Source organism: Cydia fagiglandana, chromosome 23, assembly GCF_963556715.1.
Source record: "Cydia fagiglandana chromosome 23, ilCydFagi1.1, whole genome shotgun sequence".
Lineage (NCBI taxonomy): Eukaryota > Metazoa > Arthropoda > Insecta > Lepidoptera > Tortricidae > Cydia > Cydia fagiglandana.
In genome coordinates, this window is record NC_085954.1 from 4,115,537 (window position 1) to 4,135,860 (window position 20,324).

At 36.3% G+C, this 20,324-nt stretch overlaps 1 protein-coding gene across 2 annotated transcripts in view; it reads right to left on the bottom strand.

Annotated features, from left to right (window-relative positions):
* LOC134675838 (uncharacterized) overlaps positions 1-19,455 on the bottom strand; it is a 180,227-nt gene extending 160,772 nt beyond the window's left edge. For both annotated transcript variants that reach the window (XM_063534131.1, XM_063534130.1), the window contains exon 1: positions 19,263-19,455. In XM_063534131.1, coding sequence (XP_063390201.1) covers positions 19,263-19,314 — 52 coding nt within the window. In that variant the 5' untranslated portion in view covers positions 19,315-19,455. The remainder of the gene's footprint in view (positions 1-19,262) is intronic.
* Between the last annotated feature and the right edge of the window lie 869 nt (positions 19,456-20,324).

A 20,324-nucleotide genomic window follows, 5' to 3' on the forward strand; every position in this document is an offset into this window, starting at 1 on the left:
TCACCCTGTATATTATTGAATTAATCACGACAGACACCCCCTTATATCAAACTGTATAAATGCCCTAAGAGCTATTTTCATCGTCATATTTTAACGCGCCAGCACCGCGCCAGATACGCGTTGGCTATTTTTTTAAGGAATATTTTAACAAGAGCTTTATTAATAAAGCAATTTTGCCCTCCAATACTCATAAATCCAAATTATTCAATCGCAAACATAACTATATTAGCCACCCCCTTTTTCCATGCAATGTGGCTTAAAGGCCTCGCATCCAAGTCATACTTGATAGTAAAAAAAAAAAACAGTGCAATGTATGCAACTTAACAGAGAAAGTTTGTTTTGGTGCCAAAGACAACACCACAAACCACACCACAGACAACAAAGCGAGATAAACTTTTTAAAAAAGATGCCGTCACAATGAATGCAATGAAAATGTGTTTTGGCGCTAAAATCGATGCACAGTAACCGGAATTCCAGACCACAGACAACAAAGCGATATTAACTTTTTAAACACATGCCGGCATAATACAATGCAGATTATTTCTGTCAAAAGCTGCGCATTGGATGGCTTGATTAAGTTTATATCAGGATTTATTTACTAATACGAATAGCTCCGAATGAAATGTTTATTTTATTTTATTTGAATCGCTATTATTACATCTATTCTAATTCTAGTTCTACATGTATAGTTCATGTTATTCTATAAAGGAAGTTTATTTTTGTCTGCGATTGCCTATCTATTCTCCAGTTATTTAAAAATACTTGAAGTAGGTACATAGGTACATACATAAAATCGTTGAAAAAATACATTTCTAAACCACAGAACATAACGAAGAGTCGTGGATGTGACTAGTCTCATATTTCTGATAGGTAGTTCTGACCTTAATAATATTGTCAATTAGTTTTGTTTGTGCATTTTACCATAACCATAACTCACACTATTTGCGCCCAAATCGTTCACGTTCAATTTTCATCCTTATCTGTTTACAGTTAAGTTGCAATTCATATTTTGCCACGGTAAAGTTAAGTTTGTAAAAACAAATTGCGTTTAGTTTCCCCTAGTGAAGTAATAGAGGGGCGTTTAGCTATAAATCAGTCAATACGTGCTGCTAAGTTCATTTCGTTTTGGTTTCTGGCCAAACATTATTTGATTTTCTCATGCTGTTGTAATTAAACCTACTTGTTACTATTTATAGGCCTAATGTGCTAGCAAAATGTAATTTTCTATACAGTGCTCGCTATTTGCGTATTTTCATGTAGCTATTGTTATTTTATTTTAACGAAAACCTATGATTATGACCTACCTCAAGCAAAAAATCGAATAAACCTCTGTAATAATAGATAAAAATAATAAAATCGACCTATTGTCGACCGATTTGATCAGTCCCGTCTGGATACCATTATACTGCTTAAAGTACCTCAATAAGTAAAGTAAAAATATCCAGCGTATGATCCAGCGGCTTTTTGGTGCAAATGCATGGTCAAAAAATACACAAAAAATTTATAGGTTTTTAGTTTTTAGACTTATAGCTGACAAATTGCAGGTATTTATCAATTTAACCCTCATCAGAGGATTACATGAGTGAGATATAATATAATATAACACCTTGTCAAAGACAGAATACGCCTCGGCAGGAATTACAGCTATTATGCGCCTTTAACGCGTGTAAAAGTAATGGCGAAGACTATCGACCGGCGCCGACCTATCCCAAACTGCAGACTAGGGTGCGTAGGGTTGTCAACGCATAAAAATAACGAAAAAAGGTTTTTTAGAAATCAATTTGTCTTGTATTTTTTGACGTGACAACGCCTTATAAATTGATGAACGCCGGTAGCATGCACGAAAAAGTGTCACGTTGTGGACATATCTTCATTGTTAACGTTGTGGACGGATCTCCATCGTAACGTTACGTAATGTGATGGTACTTAAAGTTTTCTATGACGTTATCACGCAAAATAATCGTCCATAAACCGTCTTTACAGACAGCCATATTTTTTTACGTATTATGGTGACTGTTCGTCTTTGCCATTTCTAGCGGCTCTTATTTTGAGCATGGTACGAAATAATTATTTTTATGATAATATAGCTTGAATATTGAAGCGCTGGTGGCCTAGTGGTAAGAGCGTGCGACTTGCAATCCGGAGGTCGCGGGTTCAAACCCCGGCTCGTACCAATGAGTTTTTCGGAACTTACGTACGAAATATCATTTGATATTACCAGTCGCTTTTCGGTGAAGGAAAACATCGTGAGGAAACCGGACTAATCCCAATAAGGCCTAGTTTCCCCTCTGGGTTGGAAGGTCAGATGGCAGTCGCTTTCATAAAAACTAGTGCCTACGTCAAATCATGGGATTAGTTGTCAAGCGGACCCCAGGCTCCCATGAGCCGTGGCAAAATGCCGGGATAACGCGAGGAAGAAGAAGAAGAAGCTTGAATATGAATATGGATTATTACTTTATCTAAAAAAACCTCTGCGTCCCTTTTCTACAAAGGCCAACTACTTTTTCCGGTCGCAAAATCTGTAAATGCCGTTACATACTAATTTATCATACAGTACGATGACACAATATGAATTCTGGACTGCAAGTAGAAGTTTGTCGTATGTCGTATATCGTCGCGTCGCATAACTCAATTTTACAGGCGCCGATATAATAACTATAAAACGAGTACCAACATAAAAAACAATAACGACAACTTTTTCGAAGAATATCTCACACAGACTATGCGATGCATCAATATGAGAGCAATTATCATTGCAGTTCAATTTTAAAGCTTTTGACTGCGACGTAAGATTCAAATTAGTTTAAAATAGTTTTTAGTCATTAATAAACGGTTATTGGTTTGACAGCTCAACAACCCTTGGACGAATTAATTTTTAAATTTGGAATCTGACGTTTACAACGTCTTCGTGGCCAGTAATAAATTGAGTGACATATTTGTTCATGTAAATTTGCCTTGGTTCATTGCATATGTAATTTAAGACGTTCTGAAACGTTTATGTATGTATGACGCTTTATTGATCATAAAGACGGTAATGCATACTGATACTGTAATGCCATTAAGCACAAAACGAACCATTTATGTGTCATTCACGTTCGACTTTTGAGTATTGCAGAGAAACGTTTAAATATTATTTATAATGCCTTTGACACTTACTTTCCGTACAATTCGTTATATACTTCATGTAATTATTAATTTTATTATTTTACTTAACCCTGTACAAAACATTTTGAACAAGTATCTTTATAAACTGGTGTAATTAAATAACACTTGAGTAAATCTAAATTAACTCTTACGTGACGATTAAAAAAATATAATTAATATAATTGCCCACAATTGTCACATTTACTTGTATGCTTCTATTTTTTTTTACAACATTCATAAAAAAAGTATTAAAAAATAAAAAAAACTGTCAGACCAAAAAACAGACTTTTGGCAGCCCTGACAAAAATCGACACCCATAGCAATAAAAGCACCCCTGCTCTATGGCAAGACGTTTGTTATCTGTGGCGTTATCACCCGCATGCGACTGACAGGCGACAGAATCGACAGATTACTTAACTACGGATTCGAGAAAACACCGCGAAGTCTAAAAAAAATACATAATTTTTTCCATGGTAACTTATAAAAGCTCGATAAGCGTAACTAATAACCCAAGCAATGCCTTTCTAATTTCCGGATTTCCACACAACAACTCTAATGCACATCCTTCTTACCTCCCCTAATACGCCACGCTATTCTGAGGAAATCAAAACAATGAAAGCATTCAAACCAAAGTCAAGTAAATAATCTGCATCCCCTATTAAATCCCGTCGCTGTAGCTATTCGTAATATTTTGGCCGGCCGCCAATGCCAACCGCATTTCGTACATTTTTGGGAACGACTATCCCATCTTGAACCTTGCATACGAAAGCTACGAAGACGTTACAATAGTTATTTGTTTTACAAGGGGGCAAAGTTGTTGTTTAACCACTCGTGCTAATATTGATACCCGAGCAAGAGAAAGACTCCAAAATTGAACCACGACCGTAGCGAGTGGTTCGAAAATGGAATCTTGAGCGTTGCGAGGGTTTCAAAGCACGAGGGTTAAACAAAATTTGCCCCCGAGTGAAACACAAAAGTTTTCACCACACCAACCCGAAGCAAATATTAAAAGTAAAATATCAAACATAAACCAAATCAAATCCAAATGAATGTTATTAAATATTTATCATCCAAAATCATCATTTAAAAGTCAATAAGTACTACCAGCAAACATAAGAAAACAACTCAAAATTTGCATTTGATTACTTTGCCTCCCATGTGAATAAAATGCAACTTTGCTATCGGTTTTTGAAGTGCAAAGTAAGCCTTTCCGAGCTGGTGTGGTGAAAAATTACTTGTGAAATTAAGGGTAGATACTTGTTATTGATTTAATAGACAACTACGATAACCGATATAAAGTACATATTGATGTTCCGAATTTATTTATATTTCTATATACTATACCGCTATAATTATACCGCTGCTAATGCACTAAAATGGGTCAAATCAGCTACTCTGCTCTTTATGAAACACCAATTATATTATAAAATATAAAACTAAGTACTAAGAAACCTGGGCGTCATATGGATACTTATTGATAAATATTAAGTCTCGTAGAAAACGCAAACTCAACAAAACATTAAATGAATTTTGAAAGTAAGTATAAGTAACTTGTATGAATATTATCTTCAAATATTTTCATTCCGGTCCCTATTTTCATTCCGGATTCCACGGACAAAGACAAAACTGAATCTAATTAAAGACAGAATAAAAGGCCAATAAATCCGTTAATATCGTCGCGTTCCAAATTCAAACTTCAAAGCTCTATTCAAACTGGTCATGTCGTCTGTGTTATGCCTGCGAGTCCGACGTGATAAAAGACCTCCCCGTCTAGACGGTGTCTGCGGCGCGCGCATGCGTACATTACACGTCAAAAATATGTATTCATTTTTAGCCCTATTACAATGGAGTAAGGAGGAAAATTGTAAATATATTTTTGACTTTGACAATACAACTTTGCAAGTTAGCCAACTTACGATCACGAAAATTAGAGGAAATTAGCTTTTATCACAGTGGAGTAAGGGTGTTAGGCGTAAATGATAAAGTTGTGCAGTTTTAAACAAAAGGGAAATCGAACGCACTGTTCGCTTTGTGAAATATGTTATGACAATTGTTCGCTATATTATTTCTTAATGAGATGTACGAGTACTTATAATAGTACATTATTGTCGAGGCTCGGAAGTAGCTACTTGCAGGCTGAGGATTCGTTTTAAACGGACGACCTTGGGAGTCCGTTTAATTGAATCCGAAGCCAGCAAGTAGCCTTCTAGCCGAGTCATATATAGTGCTTTTCTCAAAAATGGTGCAAGAAATATAAATATCATAGAAATAATTTACAATAGCAACATTCTTACGTATACATTTTCACAGAAAAAAGCCCTTGCCGCCTTTTTATTTTTTTAATAAAAAATAGAAGTGTATTTTTCTGCCGAAAATACGCCAACCTGTTTGAGACAGCTAAATAGTCGCGGTACTAATCATCTGTTTGTCTGTTTAATGGGTCTGTGCCTTCATTTGATATGGCCATTTCAACTTTTAAAAAGTTTGGAACTCGACAAATAATGGAATTTGTATGCAACATTGCAGTCCCAAAATCGAGACTGCAATATTTATAACTTTTTAATTTTTGACTGACCATAAACTACGCGCTTCGCGACCTATTTTTTAGACGGCAAAGTCGACTTTGCCGTCCATTTTTGAGAAAAAATATGACCTGTATATTATACTTGATTCAAACGGTACGCATATTAAAAGTTTTCACTATGTTGCTTATATGCTACACAAAACTACTAGGAGTATAGACCTTCGCAAGCAAAAAATAAGTGTTTTCTTTACACTGTTATGATTAGGAGGCATCCTGAACACAAGTTGGTGTAAAAGGACCTTAATCCGGTTCGTACACTAATCAAAAAAACTAAATTGTTCATAAACTCCGACACTATTCAAGTGAATGTTAGTAGCTTTAATGCATTTGCAATAAACTTAACCAGTAAATAACTGTATCCTCGACCGACGGTATCTAATTATCTACCATAAATCGATACTGCGTCAAGCATAGAAAATTTGAATTTCGCGCCTTTTTCTACTGACAAGATTTGCTTGACCAAGTATAGTTAGAATCCATCAATACCATCTCAGAGTCACACGTTGGGCGCCAATCGGGCCGGACGTAACCTTGATCTATCAACACCCAACTTGCCACAGACAACGCAGAGTCTATGCCACAGACTAAGTATATCACAACGGTCCATGTCTCGAGCCATTCAGCCGTGATAAGCGAGGATTACACGCTCGGTGGTCTCGATAAACATGTGATGTTTAAGTATACTTTATGTGCATTTTGCATTGAATTATACAGTCCAAAGGATCTTGGATAGTTAGTAGCGGTGTGTTCAAAATGAAATCATTTATTCATTATGATGATCTCGTTCGCTCAGCCACTTTTAAGAGTGTCATTGTCAATTAAGTAGATAATATTAAGGGTCTCGTACAGTCGCCATCAGATATATCGTAGCGGCCAAGGTGTTCACAATATCTGAACGGCTTGACAATAGAGGCGTGTTCAGATATTTGTGAGCACCTTGGCCGCTCCGATATATATGATGGCAACTGTACCAAATTTAATGGTTATATTATTACCTATTGTTTCATATGCTGATTTGCAGTATCTCAACACTATTTATTTTAAAAATAGACATGCAATTCTCAACCAAAAGGATTTATTGTCGGTTGTCAATAAGGCGCTATTTCCATTCCAGCTTCAATTTGAAATTAACCTTATCGACAATCAACAATAAGTACCTTCTTGGTTGAATAAGTCACAATACCCATAATACACATTTACATAATAGATATGGTAGCAGGTACAATATGAATTGGAGATACATATCATTGTTTAATATGTTTTCCTTCTACTTCCCGATTGTAGCACAAATATTTAATAAATGAAACCAGAAATAGCATTTGTAATACGCTACATCTTACACATCACCTGGGGCAAAGGAGGTTAAATAACCACTGATGTAGATTTAACAGATGTCTGTAGAGATAGTTCGTTTTCCGGCAGAAAAGGAAATAAGTTACTTACAATCCCGTTCAATTTTACACAATTACACAATCAGCTAGTTTTCTGAGAAACGAAACGCAAAAAATTAAACGGTGCATAATGAATATAATGATAGGGAGAAAAATACACTTATTTAATTTTTTTAAATCCTTCGAGCGCTTCTTTTCCATTTTATTTTTACAGTTACGTTCGCATGTTGGCCAAACTGATGATTAATGCCTTTTTGTAAAAGATGGCCGACGTTCTTTACAAGTTTTGTGCAGTGTTCATCACAATTTACAGTATTATCGCATAACTCACGACGGCCGAGGTTCGGAGTGGTATTAAGTAATTTCCCTGGTCACGGATACAGGTGGGACATAAATAAGTGGCTATTTCCTTTTATACGGCACATTTACAGGTTTGTAGGAGTTGTAGGCAAGTTGTTTTATTTCAGAATAATAACATAAATATTTTATTCTTATTCTTCTAGCATTTAAACGCTACAAAATGACTAAAAATATATTTATTTATTTAAGATGACGTTTAAATTGACTGATTATTGATTTTACATATGTGTCGCTTAACTTCAAACTCGGGTAAATCCATTCGACACTCAGCAAATATCTAGATACCCTATTACCTTTTCTTATTACCAAAATCGCTTAATCTGACAGATGGATTTACCCGTTTCAAGTTAAGCGACACATACACTAAACTAAACTCTTGATTGAGATATATATGTGTATGTTATGTAGGTAAAGGTATCATGACGGCACTGCAGATGTAGACAATAATTTAAAAACCTAATTTAACTCATTAGTGTACTTCTAAAGCTGCGGTAAACGTTAATAAACGTAGGTACTCACACGTTTACGTTATACTGTTTATTAGTGAATCATCGTAGGCCATGTTTTCGTGAAAATAAAACTATTAATAGTGGCAAAACGGAACTGCTTACTAATTGTATTTTCGGGGCAAGAAAATAAACAATCGGGGCGCGAGAGAAGTGAACGAACCCTATTTAGTCGCACTAATGACTATTCGGAAACATTTGTGACGTTCCACGGCAAAAGGTACCTTATGGCGGCTGGCGCTTACGTCGCATAACGCCGCAATCATATTGGAGCGGCGTTAATAATAGCGTAAGCGCCAACCGCCATAAGGTACCTTTACCCGTGGGGCGTCACATTTAGAGATGCGTGTAAACCGTAAATGTTGAGTTGAGTGAGAGCAATGTTCTTTTTAGCAGGCGAATTATGGGTGGTTTTATCCACGTGATAAAATAACTGTCACTTTTTAACACTACGGGATAGAAAATGACAGACACCGTTTTATCACGCTGTCACGTAGACAAGAACGACCATCATATCCGTCCAAGGCGGCTACCGCGAAAACCGAAATTCGCAAATTGCGGGGATCTTTCTCTTTTACTCCAATGAAGGCGTAATTAGAGTGACAGAGAAAAATCCCCGCAATTTTTGGGAACTTCGATTTTCGCGGTTATAGCCCAGGTCATTCGTTGCTATGGTTATAGTTTGTCGATTTGTAACTGGCCCCGAACTGCTAATCCTTTGTCTATTGTTAAGTAAAACCGCTCGTGCTACTTTACCTGCAAAAAAGGGTCTTCATTATTCTAATTGGCACCTGAGCGCGGGCTAGTCCAACGTTCAAAAAAACAGTGTAGGTCCGCTCTCCGATAACGCGCCTTTGCTACGCAACTGGATGACACCAGGGCTGCCAGATCGTATAATAGGCTACGAAATTCGTATAATGAAAATATTTTCGTATACATGTCGTATAGTTGGTCAATCGGTATAATTGGATACGAAAAAAACACCGATGTTAAACTACTGTCAATGCTTCAAAAAACAGTGTGCCAATACTGTTATATGATTTAATGGAACGGCAACTACTTAAATACACGCCAACACGGGCTATAACCGCGAAAATCCAATTGCGTAAATTGCGGGCATCTTTCTCTGTCACTCTTATTACGCTGACATTGGAGTAAAAGAGAAAAATCCCCGCAATTTGGGGGCTTACCGAAAAAACCGAAATTCACCAGTTATTAAAAAATCGATTTAAAATAATAGTTTTTTTTGTACTCGTATAATGCAATCGAATTTCGTATAATTGCGGGCACAGGATCGCATAATCAAGATTTATGTACTGGCAGCCCTGGATGACACATTTAGACTGGTTCGACTCGCCAGCACTCAGTAACCGTAGAAAATTACACGACCCTTTTTTTACAAGATAGTACCACGTGCGGTTTTACTTTTTAACAATAGACAAAGGATTAGCGGCTCGGGGCCAGTTACAAATCGACAGACTATACACTATCAGCCGTATTCGAACAATGAGATACGTCAAATACTAGATATTGAAACGATATGAATTGGATACCTATGTCAGTGTCAAACAAGTATCAAAAGTGACGTTTTTGTTTGAAGATACGTCAATTTTGACACTTGTTTGACACTGACATATCTAATCCATATCGTTTCTAGATCTATTAATTGACTTATCTTAAAGTTAGAATCGGGCCGTATACGGGTATTACGGCCGCCTGGGTCATTCTTTAAATCCTGGTTTTATGGCAATTAAATTAACCGAACGTTTCCTGAACTCGTGTGCATGTTTTAATGATCTCGCTTGCGCCAGAGTTGCGGTGCAACTCGACACTATCTGCGGTTTAGGGTTGCCACAGTACGATAAACCTTTATTTTTGTATTGTTTTAATTATGTTGACGTTATACAGGGAGATTTTTTTATGTCTGACCATACTCTGAGGGCTGCATTTTAGGGTTTGTAGGTCATATTGAATCACTTTTACTATTGGGGCCAACCCCGAATTCGCGAAAAAAAATCTAGCGTTCCATACAAAACATTGACATGTGATTGACCGTAATGTATGAGACGGCAGAATTTCTAATCCATTATTTCATATCAGGATAATTATGAGTATTGTAAAATTCATAATGTCATATTATGAACGTTCGACGGGTAACGACGGGCGCTTACGCTATTGATAACGACGCTCCAATTTTAATGCTACACGACGTAAGCGCCAACCTCCATAAGGTACCTTTGCCTTTGGAACGTCACATGACATTTACTATTCGAATTTCGAATTAATAAACGTTAAACCATTTTGCAAAATTGGAGCATTTTGCCCACAAGGGAGCAAAGTAGGGCCATATTACGGTACAGATTAGCCAAGGTTGGCAAGGTTGCCAGCCCTACGCCGGCGCCAGTGGTCCTGCGCACTGACACACATACCCACTTACTGCGCAGCTTTTATTGCAAGTACTTAATAAGCTCGGCTTTAAGCAAATCGAAACGGAATACAAAAACTCCATGCTATGATCGTTTTCAATAGTATAGAATAAAATTTATTCAAGACGTTAGAATAGAATTAAAACTAAAGGCGCCCGCTGATTAACTGTCCGCCGGACGGTATCGGCCTGTCAGTTGTTCGGAACCGTCAAAATTTTGTTTTAACTGACAGGCCGATCGATACCGTCCGGCGGACGGTTAATCAGTGGGCCCCTTTAACTACACATGTCATAAAAATACTATATAACGTTACTGAAATTATTGTAATGCAATCAGCTTGGTGTAATGATGGTACTTTTTGGATACCTTGACGCTGCTTCCGCGGAAACCCTTCTAAAAACGCAAGCTATACCTAAGAATAAAATAACTTATTTTTTATTTTTTTATTAAATTAAATCTTACTAAACCTAAGGGAAATAATTATAGTAATATTTAACGTCTGATAAAAAAAACATTTTTGGTCCTTCGAGCCGGATAACCTTAGCTAACTCAGTAGGTACTTAATCATATTTACAGTAAATATTGTTTACTGTACTTATATTATTAATTGGTTGAGGTTACACGCTCTACGTCTCTTACACAATTGTTTTATGCTACTGCTCTAACATAGCATAATATTCTACAAGGCATAGGGTATTTGACTACTAGTCAAATCATTTTCTTTTTTCGAACTGTCAAAACGAATTTGCTAATATGGAATTTATATCCTCTAGCCGCCCATACGTCAAACCTTGCCAAGCAAAATGAAATTTTAATTGTCAACACAAAGTTCAAATTAGAATGGAACAGGAGACCTTTTTATAGGTCTCTGGGCGGCTAGAGGATATGAAACACTGGCATGTGACGTCACAATCAAATTACGTTCTAGTTTTAAACGGATTTTAAAATACTGCTACCTACGTTTCTTTATTAATATTCTGGTGCTTTATTTCATGCATGGTGTAAAATAATTTATTTTAATTTACAGTCAAATACCCTATTAGATTATCAAAGTTGAACGCGTCTAATGTTCTCTTAACGTAAAATGTCATCAACATGCCAAGCTGTCTGGCGGACATTGTACAAGGTTACTCTCAACCAGTGCTCTCAACAGTCCTATCTGAGCCACAGATAACATAATACAGTTCAAATAGGTACATATACTTGGTCAAGCAGATCTTGTCAGTAGAAAAAGGCGGCAAATTTGAAAAATGTAGGCGCGAAGGGATATCGTCTCATAGAACATTTTAATTTCGCGCCTTTTTCTACTGACAAGATTTGCTTGACCATCTATAGAATTTATACCTAATAACTTTTCTCCGATATCCTGTAATTGGGTTCCTGTTTTCATCTTGTTGTCTATTGTAAGTTTTAAAGCTGTTGGTTCTCCTATCATAAATAAATAAATACGCTCAAAAATGTTCGTCTCATTGTGGCAAGATCTTCACACAAAAAGAAAAAATCATTCTTGTACTGTTTTAGCGGACGGGAAGTTCATTACTGATGGTTTTTTACCTATGAAAACGATGCAAACAGCCAATGGGGTTGGCAACTGTCAAAGGTATGCATAGATGGCGCCATCATAGCTTGCCCCTTTTTCTATGAAATTTGGCTTAAAGAGCTGCATCCAGGGCATTAAAAAAAAACAAAAATTTGACACAATTCTAGGGATTGACAGGGTAAGCTATGATGGCGCCAGCTGCTTAATACTTCGACCGGCCAACCCCATTGAAGCTGCATCCACAAGCTCCGGCATCATTAACTCACTTTATGTAAATTTTAATCATTTCAGTATTAATTTTATTAGATATTTTTAAGAACGGATAGCCGAAAGAAACAAGAATTTCTATTTAATTAATAAAAGAACTTCTAAAACTCGTAAATTGACTTAAACGTCGCGAATCAGAGTCAGACACAGAATATTAGAATAATTGGAAGAAGTTAAAACGGAAGTATGTGCCTTAAAGTCCAATTAGACAAGTCTGCCATTTTCAATTACGTCTGGCATCGAATGCTATGCGGAACTAGCTCTTACAACTTTAGGAAAAGGCTTTTACAGACGAGATATAACTATACGTTTGGTATGTCTCTTGAGACCCGAGATAATTTGCAGGGGAATCAAGTTGTACAGATTTTTTGCACTTTTGGAAGCACGTGCAGTTTTGCTAACTTGATTTTACTCTTGTAGTGTCTCAAAGAACGAAAACGTACGTTTTAAAACTTTTAAAGTTCCCGCCGTTAGCATACAGGCTGAGTAAGAAAAATGGGTAGATATTGAGAGAATGTTAAATTTATTCCTAATAGGAACTATTACGAGAAAAACTACGAGTCTTTAACCAAAAACGTTGACGCGCTAGCACTAAAGAGAAACTTAGAACCACAGATTATTATCACCTTTTAACCTTTTTTCCTTTTTTATCTATGCCATTATTTTATCTACAATAGCCTCTATTTCTTCATAAATAGAGCCTAGCTTTATCTCTGTAATGTACCAACTTTTTTCTGTAACAACTCGTTAGTTTTTATAGCGATACGTCTACGTTATTAAATAAGAATTCACGCAATGATGTAAAAAGCGAAGTAAAAAGCCTGCTTCTAGTAACGACCGCTTTGGATACTAAACACACTTATCATTGTTGGACCCTATCTCCTCGCAATAAAGGTTACCTATGAATAGTGAGTTAATTGTGTCGGAGCGTTGTAAAATAATCATGTTACAGTCGATACTTCGATAGATTATCGTGAACGCAGATTATACATGCTTAAGTTTTAGCCCGGTGGGATTATTATGGATGTAGAAGTTGCCTGACGTTATAGTTCGTTTTTTTTAGCATTAGAAATAAGGTAAACAATCTTGATGTGTCTTTTAATTGAAAAACACATTTTAAAAATAAGTCACGGCAAATATGTAACAATTATTAATCTAATACGATCATTTATATTCTTCTGCTTTCATAAGTAATAGTTTTTGATTTTTAAAAAGCGTTTTCAATTAAAAGACATGTCAAGATCGCTTACCTTCTTGCAAGTTCTTTCTAATGCTAAAAAAACGAACTATAAAGATAAACCTTAACAGAACAGTACCATTGTGAAGTCATCACATCATTCATAGAAGACATTGTAATAAACTCAAACTTGAAGAAGAGTTTGACTGCAGACACGAAAGAAATAATAGTACTAGGTACAGAAGACTCACTCTCTAACAAAACGCGTCTGTTACGATCTGGCCGCGTAGCCAAGATGCCAATCGCTTACGCTCCGTAGCGATCGAAACGCAACTGTCACTGTCACACTAATATGGAAGAGTGATAGAGAGACGTAATGCTTTTCGTTGTCGAAGCGATAGCGATTGTAACCTTGGCTAGGCCGGCAGCACAGATATGGCCGCTAGGTGGCGACAGCGCCACGCGCAGCATATGGCTTTCTCCAAAATTGGGGTGGAACGGATGTACTTAGCTACCTGTAGCAAAGCGACGAAATCGCGGAGTGAGCCACGCCTGCTGCTGAGCAAAGATTAATATAATACTTATGTTCTTATTTACTATTTAGTTAATACTAATTATAAAATCTACCCAAATGAAATCCAATAAAATGGAATGGGGCTGATAGTGTAAGTAGGATAGTATATTAGTATGTAACGTGTTTAGATTTTAAGTTACGACATTGTATGTAAATTATTAAGTTGATTTTAAGATTGAACCCAATAAAATAAAATGAAATAAAGATAAATACAACTGTATACACATCTAATATAAGTCCTATATAGAAGCCGTGATTAAATTTATACACAGCTGTTGTGATGACTAATGTTTATTCCAGCTTGACATCCTACAGAACAATGGTTCTCATTCCACTTACCTGTTCGAATAACAATGTTCCACGCAACGGAAATTGATTCATCTCTGGAACACGTGAATATGTTATACTCTGTGGAGAATTCAAAATTCACGGGAAAGTGAAATTTTCAATTCAAGATAAAATTACAAGGAATATCCGTTTCAATAGTAGGTAAATACACTAGTAGAGACTAAAGACTTTCAGACTTTTCTTGATTAAAATCCTGCAAGCAAAATATTTCGCGCAACATTTTTAATTTTAGCAACAATGGCGTTCGCTCGGTTTAAATAGAAAAATACTGCTCCAATCTGGCAACTGTCTGGAAAAAATATAAAATGCAACTTCCGGGCGAACGGTCGCGTTCAGAGGAAGCACACTTCATTAATTTTGTTCTATTATTGCAACACAAGGACTCGAGATCGAGCGTGAAATTAGTGTCAATTATTTAATCTAAGTATATTAAAAAAAAACTGCCACCATCAACATCTACCTCTAAAAATTATAGGAGGAAACTGGAGTCTAGTCTACATTTTTTTTAAATTTGGCTTTTAAAAAAATGTATATTATTGAAGCATTTCTTTAAAAAAAAACAATGATGGTGAGTGTTTTCTTGTATTTTAAAGACAAGAGAAACTACCTCTACCTACGAGTAAGATATTAAAGTTATACAATGAATCATCGCATTTAAATGAATGTCAACAAAAAAACATGTCACGTGCTCGATAAGTAGGTGTACGAGAGTTGTCTTACAAATTAAGCTTACAATAGACAATGCTTTGTAATAATGTATAAAAATACTATATTATACTGTGCTGTAAACAATTATAACATTTATAACGTAATAAGTACTAAAAGTATTCTAAGTAAAATTCCTACATAAACCCCATTTTGCGGCATAAAACAGAGAATTTCTCCAATTGCGAAGTTTAAAATCTTGTGAAGTTAAATCTTGACTTTTTTTTAAATAGTAAATGCGATTATTTTAGCGCAAAAAATTCAATAAACTGCATTTTGTCAGTTTATTGGGTAAAAACACAAAATTTTATGCATTAAAGTGATATATTTACTTGTGTATGTATTAGGGTTAAGTACAATAAGTTTAGTGATTTTCGCAAATTTAATTGGTAACGTCTTGGGTCATATTCTGCTTTCGTCACTCATTCTACATTGAAAGCCACTGACGATTGTGACGAATGTAGAATGGGTGATGAAAGCAGAATAGGACTAATTTAAGAACTTGACGAAAAACGAATGAGACGACTCAAGACGATACCATTTAATTCGCGAAGAATTTTTATTCAACAGCTCACACAGTTTTTCCTCAATTGAAACTGGATGTAGCTTGATAATCACATCTAATTACGTGTTTAATATTCAACAAAACGTTAAAAGCGTACTTCTCTGGTGTAAATTGTCCCTTAATTAGCTAACTAAACATCGAACCTAACGGTGAAGTCACAGCGGTTCGTTCACTTTGTAATACCCCAATATGGGCTTGCATGCGACCCATACACGATTATTGTACCAATCGTTACCTAAACAGAACAAATATCAACTGTATTATAATTCTAATAAGACTCAAATTAGAATTACCACTGTACTGATGTTTCTTTGTTATTTCTAAGAGCAATCACGAGATGTAAATACAAAATTAACATGCTTTGATAGGGTAAAAGGTGTAGTTATACCTATCATTTGTACAACATTTCCTTATGTGGCAGCAGAGAAAAACGGCAACGTTTCGCTTGAAAGGAGGATATGGTAATTTCTAATGGAATATCCGACATCGCAAGGTAAACGCGACATCAAAAAAGGTTATGCTTGCATAATTCTCTGTGCAAATACTTACCTACCTATTGTCAAAAACAATGAAATGTGATACGATTTGTATTGCAATGAAGTATAGAGCCAGTCTAGGCTAATTTTGCACCGAATAGGATAGTACAAAGTTTCATTATTAACGTCATACTTTCATAGAAATTTGACATTATGATGACATTGCCTCACTTTGTCATCGGAAATGGCATTGGAGGGTTATTAGCTTGGTCCGACTCTAATATAATTAAGATTCTCTTGACAATATTATTATCTTACGAGTTAGACCAAGATAAGTCTGCAGCGATTTCGATTGCCCACGCAGTGCAAGTGTTATTTACACGTCATAATTTCATAGAAGTTGACGTTTAAAATGACACTTGCACTGCGTGGGCTATCAAAATCGTTGCAGACTTTTCTCGGTCTGACTCTAGGTACAGTCGCCATCAGATATATCGGAGCGGCTAAGGTGCTCACAAATATCTGAACACGCCTCTATTGCTAAGGCATTAGAATGCGTGTTGCGTGTTCAGATATTTTTGAGTACCATGGCCGTTCCGATATATAACATGGGTCATGGCGATCGATTGTACCTACCCTACTGTTCTACTGTAACATAATTGCCCAAAAAATTAATTAGAATATCAATGCAAGACTCGTGTGAACAATCCTTTATACTGATGACCGCCTACTAGCATGCTTAGTAGATGCTGATTACATTCTTCTACTCACGTGCTGATTAACTTTAATTAAATACCTGCTAGAGAATGCCAACTATTTCGACCGTTAGCTGTTTTCAGACACACTCATTACTTCGAACCGGGATTGCATTATAAACCGTACAAACACTGCAACTGCATGGTTAGACACTGCACACCAGTATATACTCTCTGCTGGACACTGATAGGGGAAAACAATCTTCTCAATGTACTTCTTATAATTTGTACCTTAAAACAGCAATCACCTATACCTATGTGTATTGTGTCATCTGGGTACAAATTAAGTATGACTATAAGCGTAAAATTGTACTAAAACGACAACAATAGAATGCCACAAGCCACTTCAAGCACAATGAAAACTAAAGTCATGAAGTTTATAAGGTAAGCACGCGATAGGTATGCAGCAAGCAATTTTTCGACAGAGCTCCAATTGAATTTTTTTTCGTCTAATAATAGTGATACTAGGTTGTACCTGCTTGGTATGGTAATAGTACCGTACCTACCTATTAGGTACCATTTTTGGTCCTTCGAACCGGATCGTTGCTAGGATGCAAAACTATTTTCACACGACCGCCCAAAAAAAGGAGTGGAAGTACTAAGTACCTATTGTTTTTTCACGTTGATGTACCGATGTATCGATTACGCAAGAGCGATAAAGAGGCGCGGATAACGAAATTTCGTTTTTTTTTTTCGCGGTAGGGCCTCTGTGTGACTGTGACTGATAGACAATAGACGATGTCTGGCAAAAAACAAAGGATTCCTTATTCATCGCGTTTCGGCGGTTGACCCATAGATGGAACTAGTCGTAGTCAGTGTAAAAAATGGTCTGACGCCTCTCAGGGTCAATGCCAAGACGCGCATAAAAAAATCGGCGAAGTGCGAATCGGACTCGCACGAAACGAAACCCTTTACTAATACCATTGCATAATAATAATAATTTGTTTTAAAAGGGGGCAAAGTTGTTGTTTAAGACGAAACAGGAGCTGAGTTTTAAATATTTTAGGTAAATATACCCGTCGCGCTAACGGAAGCGGCACCTAAAAGTAGTGCGATAAGGACAAGGCGAAAAATCCTGCGTAAAAATCTCAAAAATCGAGGTTTCGTACTCCTCTGCTTCCTCCTCCAAAACTTAACCAATCGTAACCAAATTCGGAAATCTAAATGATTATGAAATTATCTGTGTCGGACCGTTTTGCTTTTTTGGCTAATTGATATCAGTTTTGAATGCCACGCCTCTCATTGCGGCATAGTCAATTAGGCCATTTTGGCCATTTTTGAAAGGCGCTAGCGCCTTAAAATACTAAAATATCAAAAAAAGCAAAACGGTCCGACACAGATATTGACAATATTAATCTGTGTTGAAAAAAATATTGCTCTAGCTTCAAAAACCACGGAGGAAAACGAGGAGTACGTTTGTATGGAGAAATGACCACTCCTGTTGGCTCTTAACGAAAGATTCCAGAATTGAGCGACGAGCGTAGCAATTGGTCCAGAAAGTGGAATCTTGAGCGATGCGAGGCTTTCAAGGCACGAAAGTTAAACAATATAGGTAGTACCTATCTGATTTATAGTTGTGTTAGTGTGTCCTGTGTAATGTACTTACCGGTTAGAATTCCTTATATTAATAAATAAATAAAGTGGTAAATAAATAATCCTTAATTGGAATCTATTAATTATGAATCTAATAAGAAATAAATATCGATTACCTGAAAAGGTCCCTTATGGCGGTTGGCGCTTAGGCTATTATTAACGCCGCTCCAATATTATTGTGGCGCTATGTGACGTAAGCGCCAGCCGCCATAAGGTACCTTTTGCCGTGGAACGTCACATATTAATAAATAAAGTGGTAAATAAATAATCCTTAATTGGAATCTATTAATTATGAATCTAATAAGAAATAAATATCGAGTACCTATACGTAACCTATACCTTGCCGAATTAAAATTCCTACTTTTAGTTTAATGCCAGTACCACACAGTATCAGGTGGGTATAGTGGGTAGGTAAATTTTATTAATGATATAAATGAAGCCTTGTCAACTGTGTAACTTTGTAGCCAATATAACAATTTCTTTCACACACCTACGTTTCAAGTGCGTATGTTTTAATAAATTCCTTCTTATCGGGCACACGAAGTATAAAGAGCAAAGTGATTGATCACGTTTGAAACATAAGTGCATGAGGCACAGGCGACGCAACCATACTGCCATAAGGGGAAATGCTGCTCAAACCTGCTCTACGGCCGAGAAATTCGCAAGCACTGATTATTCAAACTTTTTAATAATAACAACCTTTTTTTTCTTTTTTTTTAATCGTCACTCCATAGACACGACTTTAAGGTTTTTTTTGTGTACATAATACAGGTATATTTCATTTCACTCACTGACGAAGTTACGAGCGCAAAACTAATAAGAACGTAAGCGTAACTTCATAAGGTACGTACCGAAAAAATCCTCCCAAGTCATAGAATGGTCCGAGTCGTTAGCACCGTCCATCTTCCAACACTACAGCATTTACAAACACAATGTTTATGTCACCAAAAACCACTGAACTCGCTACATATTTACTTCTTGTTGACAAACAAACCGGGAAATACGGCGCGGCAGGGCGTGCGGTCTCGCCGTCCGCCGCCGAGTGAATGAGAAATCAAATAAAACGATGCAATCGTGTCGTTGTCTGTGTTGAACGGGATGCACTTATGCGCAAGCACTGTCCTTTTCACTCTGCCTGCGATAAATGCGATAGAAAATAATGTACTTTTGAATAAGTTTAAAATAGTATCTTCAAGCTATCTTGAGCTGCTTCAAGGAGCCCTAGAATGAATGTACAGTTATAAATATTTAAAAAGTTTCCTACGTTAATGTGAATTCATCATACTTAACACAATTTTTTGCCTTGCTATAGGTATTCGGATAGGTTAGAGGCATAAGAATCCTATATATGTTATTTATAATTATATCTATGCATAGATATTTTTTAAAAATCGCAATTTGTGATCTTACATAAGAACTATGAAAACCCCCTCCTAACCCCATCAAGGGGAAGAAAAAAATAAGACATGTTCGAATCTCGTCCCCCCTAAATCGTCTTACGTAATAAATAAATGGCGTCTAGTTGGATAGATGGGTATTTGTACATTTTGTTTTTGTACCTTTATGCAAAGACTTTATGATACTTGAAGTAATATCGGCTTTATGTCTATTGTAATATTTTAAACCTGTGTCAAAACGTCGGTAAATAAAGGTAATTGAATATAATTCGCGTTAGACCCGTCTATAATGTGAGTTTTTATGTCTATTGAATAATAGATAGGTATTTGTACATTTTGTTTTTGTACCCTTATGCATTGACATTATGATACTTGTATTGTATACTTTAGGTTTTTTTTTCATTTCATATACTTAGCTGGTCAAGCAAATCTTGTCAGTACAGTAAAAAAGGCACGAAATTCAGATTTTCTATGGGGCCTGTATGGGACAATGTCCCATCGCGCCTACATTTTACA